This window comes from Antechinus flavipes, chromosome 3, assembly GCF_016432865.1.
Source record: "Antechinus flavipes isolate AdamAnt ecotype Samford, QLD, Australia chromosome 3, AdamAnt_v2, whole genome shotgun sequence".
NCBI classification, from domain to species: domain Eukaryota; kingdom Metazoa; phylum Chordata; class Mammalia; order Dasyuromorphia; family Dasyuridae; genus Antechinus; species Antechinus flavipes.
The window spans coordinates 52,970,757-52,983,924 of NC_067400.1; the positions used below are offsets into that span (position 1 = coordinate 52,970,757).

A 13,168-nucleotide genomic window follows, 5' to 3' on the forward strand; every position below is an offset into this window, starting at 1 on the left:
ACAATCTGAATCTTTTAAGTAGTAAAAGATTTATAGATAAAAAGATAGATACCACTGATCTCACTAGAAGTAAATAATATCAACTCCTGAGGCTGATTCAACTGTTTCTATTTAAAAGAACTAAACATTGTTTAGTTTAAATTTTGAAATCCAAATAAAATCCAAATTTTAAGCAATTCTTTCTCCTACGGAATACTCCCTTCTCCCCCACCCCACCCCAAAAAAACAACCCTCATTCCCTTTCTAATCTTCAGAGGGAACAGAGTCCAGTGTTTCATTTCTGATTCTTGAGTTACACAGAATGCCAGCTGCAGAAAGAAATGCTTTTCTTACTCCACATGGCTAAGAATAATGAAGAGAATGTAGTCATGTCCCAGCTGCAAGGGAAGCCTGCATGACCCTCCCCACCTTCACACTGGGCTGTTTCTTTTTCTATAACAGTTCTCAAGTTGTTACTCTTGCATAATTCAGGGTGCTCTGTGGATCTCTGGAAGGAGCAGGGCAGGAGGCAGAAAAGGAGAAGAAGAGGGCAGCTTAAAATGTTTTAAGCTTGATGTTACTGATTCCATTATCACCCTTGGGTTTCCCTGTTTTGCTCTGATCGGTATTCTTGAGCAATCCTGATGCAATAGATTTGTTAGGCTATTCACCCAGCAGGCAGCGTGGTCTTTGTCTGGTCTTAGCCATTGCTGCCCCTTCCTTTTTCTCCTTTTCCTTTTCCTTTTCTTTTCTTTTTGAATTGTATAGGCAGTCCCATACCAGTTATAACTCTTCTGCCAGTAGTAATTGGGGAGCCGTGGTAAATTTATCCTTCAAAGCAAACTCTCTGATTTTTGTGGCGGCAATAAAGGAATATTGCAGAATCCATATCTGATTGTCCTCTCACGCTGAATTTGATGAATTCTTGTTCTTGTCAGCTGCTGTTCTTTATGGAGTCATTTGAGGTCTAGATTTATACAGGAGGGATCAATGGATCTTTCTGGATTTGGTGAAAGGAGTCCTGGGTTGGAATCCAGGTTTTAATTTTTCCCACCTTTGTGAGTTTGGGTTAGTCACTGATAGGATCACCAAGGTCCAGGGCTGGAAGGGATGTTAGAAGGAAGTCCTCTTGTTCATTTCCCCCTATTTCCCCCATTTTACAGATAAGTAAATTGAGATTTCAAGATATTAAGTGACTTGAATAAAATAACATAAGTAATAAACTGAGAGAAAAGGCATTCATTTGGGCTCCAAGTTTAGCCCTCAAAGACATTGACCTTTAAGGATAAAATGAGTTGATTAAAAAAAAGAGGACCTCCTTTCAGCTCTAAATCTGTGATCTTAGGAATGGCTTATTTAATTGCACCAAAGTAGGAAATACTAGAATTAGGATTCTCTTCCAGTCCTAAATCTATGGAATGTCAGAATCTTAATATTCATTTATTCAACAAATATCTTATGTTGACACCTGATCTATCATATGCAAAGTCCTAATGGGCAAATAACATTTTTACCAGTTATATCTTTTGGTTCCTGAATATTTGACTTGCTGATAGTAAGGGTGCATGTAGCCTGGGGTAAAGGCCATATTTTCATTCACTAGTGAATTTCTGACTGTTGCTTTGGGGCTTCCCATGTGAGTTTGTGAAGGCCTTTGTCAGACTAACTGTTCAACTTCATTGTCTGTGAACACTGTTCAGACTACTGGAGACAAGCCAAGACTTTCCATTTTCATATGGGCTCCCAATTCCAAGATTTTTTTTCCAGTATGAGCCCAGTGATGCATATTTAAGGGTTTGGAGTTTCACACACTATTAAATATGTGGGATGACAGGACAGATTTCAGATTTCCTCCCATTTTTCTACTATGGAAGCTCTGATGAAAGCTGAGGTGAAAGACTTAGTGGTTTTAGAGTTGGAAGAGACCATAACCATCTCCTAATCCAATGTTTTCATTTTATGGATGGGGAAACAGGCCTGTGTAGCTGGAGTGACTTGTTTATGGTTACATAGGTATTTGGGAATGATAGATTTTGAGCTGAAAAAGACCTCTGAGTGCATCAAGTCCAGTCCCTTCATTTTACAAGTAAGAAAATTGAGATGAAAAGAAATGATTTCCCCAGAGTCACATTGCTAGTAAGTATCTGAGGCAAGATTTAAACTAAGGTTTTCCTGACTCAAAGTCTGGCACTCTAACCACCATACCATGCTGCTTTTCAGAAATCAGAGATGTAATGGGAATTAAGCAAGGGAATACCTAACCAATTGATGAATCTTCCAGCCAACTTAGATTTAAAGGGCATTGACTTTTGTTACAAGGGAGAACCTCTCACAAACGTGGATATGAGCCTTACCTTTTGGTGGAGAGGATACCAAAAGCCTTAACCAGTGGGGAAACCAACCAGAGACCCTTTTCCGTGTCCTCTTGGCAAGGAACTAGGGAGCAATTTTACTGCTATAAAAGGTGTCCCTTCCTGAGAAAATGCTGTGCTCTATAATTTAATCAAATTTCTTATTCAACTTATCTCATTGCTCAGAGCTTTCCCTGATCAGTTCGTATTATAGTTAAAAGAGCTTCATTTTCAACCTCTGTCCTCTGATAAAAACCCTAATGTACACTGATCATCTTCAACTGAGTTTGCTTGCTTGACATGTACACAGCAATATTATGTTCCTCTTCTTCATTTCTCCTTTCCCAGCTTTCTATCTGTGGTTCTCTTGACCATTGTTTTCTATTTCATAAGAGGAAAGAAAATAATGGAGACCATGATAAAAGTAACAAGGGCAACAGGATACTATCCTAGCATTATATAGTACATTGTAACTGAAATTCATGCAGTATATCTATAGATTTATTTATAGCTTAGTACTGGGTTCTGAATTGTGAACCTTATACTTAGTTGGTCCAACAACCAATGCAAACTCCATGGTTTTCTTCATCTTTGAACACTGTTAGTTTTGCTATCTACCAATTTGCACTGATGCTTTTTACCAATGTTCTTTAGGATCGGTTGATGAAGACCTTCTTGTCCTAATCTTCCAACTTGCTGGTCAGAGGTCAGGCTCTTTTAAGTCTGTGAAGGGAAATTCTGTTTTTCTGCCTCTGCCTCTTTGCTTTTTATGCCAGAATTGGATTGTAGTTACTTTTGGGCTGAGTGATTTAAATGTTCACCAGCCTTTTTAAAGTATAATTTTATTGATACATATTATTTTTATATAACTTTCATTTTTTGAATATACCTTGCCCAGGAAATCATGAATCTTGTAATGAAGAAGAAGAAGGAAAAAAGAAAGAACAGTTGTGATTTAGCAAAACTAAATAACACATCGACTTAGGTTGGCAGTAAGGTGATGGTTCATACCAAAGACAATTTTTTAAACTCTTCACTATTGCCAAATTTTGGTCAGTCATCTCTCTAGAGGAGGCCCGACACCATGAGAGCTGATAGCTCCACATATGCCATTAACTATAGGGAGAACCATTTAGCACCAGAGTTTAAGTAAAAGTTTTGTTCTTGGGCTAAATATCAAAGGGAAGAAAAATTGTCCTCCCTAGAACACATGAAAAATTGAATCATTCTGTGTTTGTATGTGTCTGAATAGCCATTTCCCTGACAACTTAAACTTACTTGTTCCTTTAAGAACTCTTGGGATGAGAAACTTGGTTCGGGAATTATGGGAAAGAAATTACATTCTAAATGAAGTGGTATGAAAAACAGCTACCTCTGAAGCTTCTTGGCTTTGAAATTAGCCTTTTCCCCCTCCTCTTCCAATTCAGAGTTTGCATAACTTAAGTGTGAGCAGTGCTGTTCCTTTAGAGAATCTCATGCTATTAGGCATGGAACTGAAGCAGATGGTGGGGAAGCTAAGTACTAGTTTTCTTACTCTGATGTCTCATGGGGATCATATCATGGAGTCAAGATGCTGACCTGGGACTATATCATTTTAAAAGCTAGTGGATCCAATGCTCTTGTCATCCTGTGGATACTCAGCCTTGTCACACTGTGTCAAGGGAAATTCTTATTTGTTTCTTTTATGATTCAAAAGGATCATAGGCTATTAGTATTTAAGATCCCGAGCTCTTTTCAAGATTGACTATAATTGTCTTCTCCCATATGAGACCTCCCCTGATTTCCCAGTTATTAGTGTCTCTACGCACTTTCATTTTTGAAATTACTTTGAATTTATTTTGTATATTTATATACATTATTTCTCTCCAGGAGAGTATAAGCCCTTTGAGGTTAGACACACTTTTATTTTCATTTTTCTATTCATAGCCACAATAGCCATGTAATAAATGTTTACTGAATTAACAAAGAAACTTAAGAGTTTGTCTTGTCTTTTTAATAGGCCAGAAAACCAAGATGATCTCACTTTATGCCATGATCTCTGGAATTATTATTATTGTATCGAGTATCCTTACCACAGATTACATAGATTGTTTATGAAAGAGCCTTATAAATGAGCATATATAATAGAAGTTCTTGTTAGAGAAGAGGCCCCCAGAGGCCACAAAGGCATATCATTATTCCAGTTACTTTCAGATCCCCTGGATTTAAGAAAATGATGATGAGGGCTATGTTAATGTTACTGTAAAATAAGTACATAGATTTATGACATTAGTCTATAGCAGAGAACACAGAAATTCTTCAGATGTCATGCACATTTTAAATAGTATTTTATTTTTCCCAATACATATAAATATAGTTTTCAACAATCAGTTTTATAAAACTTTGTGTTCCAAATTTTTCTCCTTCTCTCCTTTACCCCCTCCCCGCCATCCCCAAGACAGCAAACAATCTGATATAGGTTAAATATTTGCAATTCTTTTAGGCAAATTTCCGTACTTGTCATGTTGATACATATTTTTATATACCACCCTCACAATTTCCAAAACATCACTGTTACTTTAAATTTTTATATGTAATTACAATACCCCTAAAGAGAATTGAAACCTTTTGTTCCTAGTCATGGTCCCTTGGACCCAAAGACATTTTAAATAGATTGCAGTAGAACCTTAGGGAGTTTGAATAATCCTTTTCTTTCTTCTTCTTTTTTCCATTTGCAGTGAATTCTTAAACACAATTTTATAAACTATCTGTGTAAATACTCTGAATATTTTCCTCTGGGTGGCTCACAGAATTTGATTTATTTGAAGTTATTTCATTTTTTTTTTTTACTTAGTTATTTAAACAACAACAACAACAACAACTGAATGTGATTTCCTGTCTCCCTTTTTTTTCCTTAGTATCTTTTTCTGAAACCATTCACTTGCTTGTTCTGGAATTTTGGGTTCATTTGCTTTGAAAATGTGTTTATTATTCTGCTTATTTTCCTGGATTAGCTCCGCAGATGAAATGTTATCCCAGTTCTCCATGGTAGACTTCCCTTTGGTTAAGTATTACAGACTTAATTCCAAAGCTTTGGTCAGGCAACCCATAGAAACTGTTGGTTGAAACAGTCAATTAAATCTGTATAAATCCATTAGTGATATGCTTTAATGTGTTCAGCAGGGATAGTAGAAGCTCCAGAAACCACCAGAAAATTAGTATAACTTCAAAAACCCAAAGCCAGTTTACATGGCTGCTATCCTTGTATCCAAGCTGCTGTACCCTGTCCTTTCATGGACCTCATCAGGTTTTCATTTATATTTTCCAGTCAAATTCTCTTTTCATTTTCTAGAGCTAATGTTTTAACCTCCCTCTGGCTATGAAACTGACTGGTTTACATGTATCTCTGCTGCTGCCTCATCCATCCTATGGTAACTTAAAAAGCTAATTGAGTCAAGGGCTAAGCAGCTGCTGTAACTCAAGACTGTGGTGTCATAGGTTTAACCGATATTTCTCTGGTTCTTCATTGATTCCAATCAAATATTTTAAAGATAATTTATAGCCTGTGTTTCCATCTGATTGGATAAAAAAATTTTCATACAGAGCGATGACTGTTTGATGGAAGAATATTTAGACTAATAATAGAAGGAACATATTTCCTTTAATTGTGCTTGGTAAATATCAAAGTTCTAAATAAATATTGGCAATTAATATTATAAGCCCTAGAAATGATATCGAAATTGTTAACTTCTTTTGTTTTTTATATAACTGCTAGCTCTTAGAATATAAATGTCCCCTTCCCAGAAATTCCTTTCTTGTTACAAAGAAGAGAAAATAGAAAAGAAGAAAGAAATAGTTCACAAAATAAGTCAAGACTATCATATGCATGTTGCATATCTATCACCATCCACCTCTGTCAAGAGGGAAAGGAAGTACATTTTCATAACTCTTCTTTGGGGCCAAGTTTAGTTATTATACTCTCCCTATATTAGTTCTATTTTTATTGTCCTACTTTCCATTTTTTATCTATTTATATCATCTTGAAACATTTATAGGTCATCCTATATTTCTCTGTATTCTTCATATTCATGGTTTCTTACAGAGAAGTCAATATGTTCTAATCACGTAACATGTAATATTCACGTAGCATCAGCCCCCAGCTGATGGGCATCTACTTGGTTTCCAAGTCTTTGTTATTATAGAAAATGCTGCTATAAACATTTTATCCTTCTCAGGGTATATGCCTTGAAATAGAATGTGACTACCCATTATCATGACCATCATCATGATCATGATTGTTAGTTTAGTAACTTCCAGGAACATCATTGTCTGATGTTTCATCATGATGAACCCTGATTTTTGAAAGGCTGTCTCAGTAGTAGGTCTTACCAAGCCAGAAAGACCTAATGATGGATTTAGATATAAGTTCAGAGAGCTTTATCTCAAGAAATTTGGTCACAGGTTGGTAATGTATTTTTAGCCACAGAAATTCACAATTACCATTTACTGAGGTCTGAAAGAGAAACATCCTGTATTCATGGAGGGCACATTAGTGAATTCATGAATCCTTTCAGGTGAAAGTAAATTATTGGGTAAATATATTGTTACCCTGATAATAAATAGATGGGCTATAGTCTGCAGTAAATCTGAATTTTCTTTCCTTTGATTCCTTGGTGCTGTTATCTTTTTCCTGTTTTTGCATGTGTGTTTATATTTCTCCATGTCTAAAATAGGATTGTAATACTTTACCACCTACTTCCAAGATTAAGGACTCCCTACCCCTCCTCCCTTTTTATAAAGCACTTTGGGGTTTTGGCAAGCTGAGTACTATATAAATAAAATATTGTTATTAATCAAATCTGGCTCTCCTTCATTTCGATGAAAAGGTCAGCAAACAGCAGACACAAATGATTGCAAGCCAGGAATGGAAGTTTAAATGGCAATGAATAACCCCAGGTTAGAAAATGTCCTTCCAAATGAAAATGAGTTCTTTCTTAATTGCTTTTTCTGTATGCCAATTTCATGACTACCATAGTAGCAGGTATGTTGAAAACACTATTTGTAACAGGTGCAGTTGTGTTTTATCTTGCATTAGCTGTTCTTTTCCTTGTTTTGCTGAAAACGTTAAATATTCCATTCTTGGCAAGAGGAAAAATGACATTTCTAAAATGATGGTTTGAGCATCTGTATAAAGATTATTCTTCAAATGAGATGCTGGTGAGATTGGAATTCCTGAGTCATCTCACACCTTCAAGCCAAAACATGCCATTAAAACATGAACAATGGCAAAAAGATTAATTGGAAATCAGTGGAGATAAATGAAACCTATCATTATGTAACCTGGGAAAGTCATCTCTTACAATTTGGGTTATACATTTCATATTGATCCTTGACTCTGATGTTGATGGGGTAAGACCTTCTCTCCTTTGAAATGTTTCTGTATTACTGATGACAAAAGATAATGTTTTCATGGCATAGTGTTTCAATAATCTATGTTAGGAAAAACAGATGAAAATACCTTAAAGATCATCTAGTCCAATTTGCCAATTTTGTGACTGAGGAAGCTGAGAAGTCCATGGTTTCCTAAAGGTTCGGCAATTATATAGTGATGTATATCTGGCCTTGCACCCCAGGTCTCCTGCCTTTCAGTAGAATTTTCATGTAAAGGGAAGAGAGGGGAAAAGTATTTTTTGGATATGGATGGGAGGGAAATTCAAATAACATACACCATTTAATTTTTGCATTCACTTGAGATTCATTAGACATAACATTGACAGTATATTATAGTCAAGGAAGGAGACACATTATTGCCATGTGTGGGGGATCATTTGCTTTGGCTCAGCTCACTGAGTACCCTTTGGTGCACCCTCTAAGTATCAAGGAATGTGTTGATGATAACCACCTATTGATAATTACTGCCAATACCCTTCCTCTTATTCTTAGTTCCTTTTATTTAGTCCTGGGTAAGTAGACATGGTCTTTCAACTTAGAACATGGACAGTAGCCAGAAGGTTTATCTGAATGGTGAAGTGCCTTAAATGTGTGTCACATGAGCAACAAATGAAGGAAGTAGGATAGAATCCTGGTCAGTTTGCAAGATACTAGCCAATTCTTAAGGTTTTTTTTTTGTTTGTTTGTTTTTGTTTTTGTTTTTGTTTTTGTTTTTGTTTTTGTTTTTGTTTTTGTTTTTTGTTAAGTAACTTCTTTACTGAGAAGCTAGGTGGCACATTGGATAGAGCTTCAGATCTGGACAAGGCTCGTCTTCTTTGGTTCAAATCCAACCTCAGCCACTTATTACCTAGGTAATCCTAGCCAAGTCATTTAACCCTTTTAGACCCGCTTTGTAAAATGAGCTGGAAAAGGAAACGGTAAACCCCTCCAGTATCTTTGTCAAGATTTTGAATTCCAAATTTTTTTCTCTCTTCCTTTCTTACCAACCCCTTCCCAAAAGCAAGCAATTGCTATGTGTTATTCATGTACAATCATTCCAAACATATTTCCATATTAGTCATATTGTGAAAGAAGCATCAAAACAGAAGGGAAAAACCATAAGAAAAAAAAGCAAACAAAAAATGGTGAAAATAGTATACTTCCATCTGCAGTCTTCTTAGTTCTCTCTCTGAAAGTAGATGACATTTAAATTGGATACATTTTCAAAAGAAAGATGCTGTATTCCAGATATGGAAAGGATGACCTGACAGTTAGCATGGTTCTCTTCCTTAGAATTTTTTTAATCTAATTTTTATTGGATAGGAATGTTGTAGAATTGACTCTTTTTTTAAACGTAGGGCTTGGACAAGGAGGACTCTAAGATCTCTTCTAATTCTGATTCTCTGAAATTGCTGACCTCTTGTTCATTTGAAAATGGATTATGTGGGAAGGGGTTTATAGCCTTAATGAGCAAGCCAGGGGGACCATGGGTTATCTGTATTTCAAAGTATGTACTTTAAGCACTCTATCAATTTGGGATATGTTTGCTTTAGCTAACTTTTCTTTTGATGTAAATAGCATCTGTGGGGTAAGATTATTAGTCATTCACAGTTTAATGTCAATTTATTTAATGAAATAATCACCTGATTACAATCTTACCAAACCAGTGAGAGTTTTGATTGGTGTGGGAAGGAGAGTTGGATAATTTCTGACAGAGGTATGCCTCAGAAAAAGTTAAACTTGGAGAGGATGGCAGCCACTTGAGGGCACTGGGATGGAGAGACAAGGATGCTAAAAAGGGAGGGAAGAGATTGGGCAAAGGCAAATTTTCATCCACTTTGTAGTTTTATTTATAGGTTCAGTGGAAGAGGACATGTGGATTCCCTTTTTCTACCTTTGGTAACCTCCTTCAATCTAATCCAATTTTATATTCATTGTTTAAAGAGCCACTATACATAAAACACTGTGGTGGGTGTCCGGAAGAAACAGATAAAATGAAATATATTATTTTATATCTTTCTTATATTTCCTCTAAGAGAGGATGGTTCATTCATTCATTAACTCATCAACTATTAATGAGTACATACTTTGTGCAGATCAACCCCAGAATTGGAAGTCAGATTGCTCTTTCTAACTCCCACTACACTGCTCAGTCAATATTTTAATGAGCTCCCACAGGATTTATAGCAATAAAAAAGATTCTTGGGGTACTTGATAAACAATAGGAATTCCATTCCAGTTGTGATTTTGGAAAGTTCCCAGAGTAAGGAACCAGAACATAAACAAAATGTTTATATTATATGTTTATATCTATATCTTCCTATGTACATATATATATATAATGTATTGTGCATATATCATTATATATTATATGTTTATATCTATATCTTCCTATGTACATGTATATATAATGTATTGTGCATATATCATTATATATGTATATATCATGTTATCTATTGTCATTACATATGTTACACAAATATTCATATGTAAATAGATATACCTGTATATGCATTTTATATGTGTATATGTGCATGTGTGTATGTGTGTGTGTGTATATATATATATATATATGTATATATATATATACATATATATATATATATATATATATATATATTCTTTTCTTATAAGAAGATTTTAAAAGACTTTTTTTTTTTTAAAGAAAGCTCCAAGTCTCTCCAGAACACCTAATGTAACGGAAGCTAGGCTGAGCATTTCACTACTTACCTGTGCCAGGTCTAACACGAATATTTGCTTTGGGCACCGGAAGGGGGCAGGTAATACTCTCTGTTCTGGCTTCCCATAGGATGGAGGAGGCTATCTGCCTGCAGATCTCATTGGCTGTTCCTGTAGTTTGCTGACGGTCTGTATCCTCTAAGATGGCTCTCCCTGTAGCATCAATTCAGAACCGAATATCTTCCACAAAGAAGGAGGTGAACAGCAATCCTTGGTGTCTGTGGTAGCTGCTGCTTTGCTTTGTCAAGGGGTGTGGAGGGAGGAGGGTGGGAACCTCCTTATTTTCATGAGGTTTTGTCTAGCATCCTCTCTGTGGCCATTAAGCCGTGTGTGTGCTCTGTACGGCTCATCTACTTGAATTCACTGATGATTTTCTCTTTACTACTTTAAGATTTCGTTGCTGAAATAAGGAGAAGCTTGTCAAATGTAGCTCTTAATGACTTCAGCGTATGTCTGTGTTTCTAAAATTAGCATAGCTAAAACTTCATTGCTAGAAAAGATACCTTTCTGGGTTTGGCTTAGTAGTTTTAATTATGGATAATTGGGGCAAAGGCATATGGCACCTCCCACTCCCTTCCTTTCCTTTTCCTCTCTTCTTCTTCCTCCACATCTCACTATTCTCTTGGTCCTGGTCTTTCACTAGCCTTTGGTCTGGTTTTACCTATTCAAATTCTATGGATCAGTGAGCTGGAGTAACAGCATCTCAGAGTGGGGAAGAACTCAGAGTGGCTTTAGGTTACAATAGAATGAAGTGAGATCTAGGTTCACATTTGATAACCTTAATTTATGGCATGCCGCATTTAAGTCTTTGAAGTCCTAATCAAAATGCTGCCCATAGAATGTGGCTCTTTGAGGGCAGGAGCTATTTTGTGTGTTATGTTTATTTTTGTCTTCAGGGTCAATCACAGTGCCTGGCACATAGTAGGCACTTTAAATTGAGTTGAAAAGAAAGTCTGGTTGAAGTGGGCCATACTTGATATCCAATCCTTTAGGGTTTCATCTTCATTCTTTCTTCTTTCTCTCAGGGATCACTGTTAAAGAACCTTAAACATTAAAGGAACATTAAGTTCCTTTAGTAAGAAACATTAAAAGGAAAAATGGCTAGCTTTTGTCTTTTAGATTTGGATTATTTTTTTTTTCATTGAAATCCTTGAGCCATAATGAAATAAAAATTAAATAAGTTTATATAATTTTATGAGGGACTCATGGAGCAAGAGTCTTTATATTCATCTCATTCCTTTTTTTTTCTTTTTTCCACCCTTTTCAAACGAATTGAACAGAATAATTATTTATGAATGGTGTAGGCCATGCCTGACTTCCTGTGGAGAACATCTATTTTTATACCACATTGTATTTTTGTGCACACGAAATACCTTTTTAATTAATAAAAATAATGTGTATTTATTGACCTTGTTAAATGCAGGTGCCATTTTCTTCCTTGGGGATATTTTCTTGTCTCTGGAGGAAATATTATAAACCCACTAATAGGAATCATTCACTTCATTAAGAAGAACTTATTTCCTAAATTTGATGATTTTGCAGCTCAGAATCTGGACATCTTTGTGTTCTGGCTCTCATTGTATTTGCCATAATGGAATCTGATTTTTTAAAAGTTGTTGCTTAGTGTATTAAGTGGCTTATTAAATGTTCTGTACTACTCCTGTATGGTTTTACTTCAAAAAGGGTTCTAGAAAGAAACTTTGAGAGAATGTGGGCCTAGATTGTCAAAGGAAGGAAAGCTGATCAGAGTTCATAGTATGTTTGGTCACTTTGAAAGACATAAAATAAAAAGCTTCTTCCTAGAGGTATAAATTGATTGAGGAAACCACTATTATTGAATTTCTCTTGAAAGGAATAGGTAAACAGCCCATAGTTCTTAGTCCTCTCAGTATCTATTTTCATGTAAAGAAATTTGGTAGGAATGACTTAATGGGTTGTAATATTTCAGGTTGTCTTGTCAAAAGCAAGAAATATTGATCTGATATCTTAAGAAAGGCTATTTATATCTCTGAAATCTTTTGGGAAATGGAAAGGAAAATGTGGAGAAAGAAAGTGCTTGAATTATAAAGATGAGGACCACTCCAAATAAGGACAGTTGATATTCATATAGTACTTAAAAGTATTTTATAGATATCACTTCATTTGAGCCTCATAACAATTCTATAATGTAGATTATATGGATTGTGCTAAGGCTTGTGCTGGAACCAATTCTAAATGGCACCCAAGAACCGATGTTAAATTCTTAAGAGTGCCCAGAAATAGCACTACATTTCATCCAAAGAGGAAATATTTATAGTGACTCCATTTGTGATGGCAAAGAATGAGAAATTGTTGAGATACTGTTAATTGGGAAATGACTGAATAAGTTGTGGTTTGTAATCATGATGGAGTACTCTGTGCTTTATGAAGTAATGAGCTTGATGATTTTAGAAAAAAAAGATGGATAGACATGTATGAAATAAAGAAGAACAAAATGGGCAGAAAAGCATGGTATATATGGTGACCACACTATTGTTTTAAGAACAACTTAGAGTGATTAAGTCATTTTGATAATTTTAAATACTCAAATTAAATACAATGGGCATATGAAAGAAGATGCTATCTACATCCAGAGAAAAAATTAATAAGTAGAAGTATGTATAGAATGATTTTATACACATACACATTTTTGTATAATGGTAGCCATATCT

The 13,168-nt window shown here is 35.4% G+C and overlaps 1 protein-coding gene across 2 annotated transcripts in view; it reads left to right on the top strand.

Moving 5' to 3' along the window:
- Positions 1 to 13,168, top strand: part of PID1 (phosphotyrosine interaction domain containing 1) — a 287,174-nt gene that overhangs the window by 119,821 nt on the left and 154,185 nt on the right. Inside the window, exon 1 of one of the 2 annotated variants that reach the window (XM_051983381.1) lies at positions 10,583 to 10,675. The exons of the other annotated variant lie outside the window; for it this stretch is intronic. Coding sequence (XP_051839341.1) covers positions 10,622 to 10,675 — 54 coding nt within the window. The 5' untranslated portion in view covers positions 10,583 to 10,621. Of the gene's footprint in view, positions 1 to 10,582; positions 10,676 to 13,168 lie in introns of those variants that run through there. 2 annotated transcript variants of the gene reach the window in all.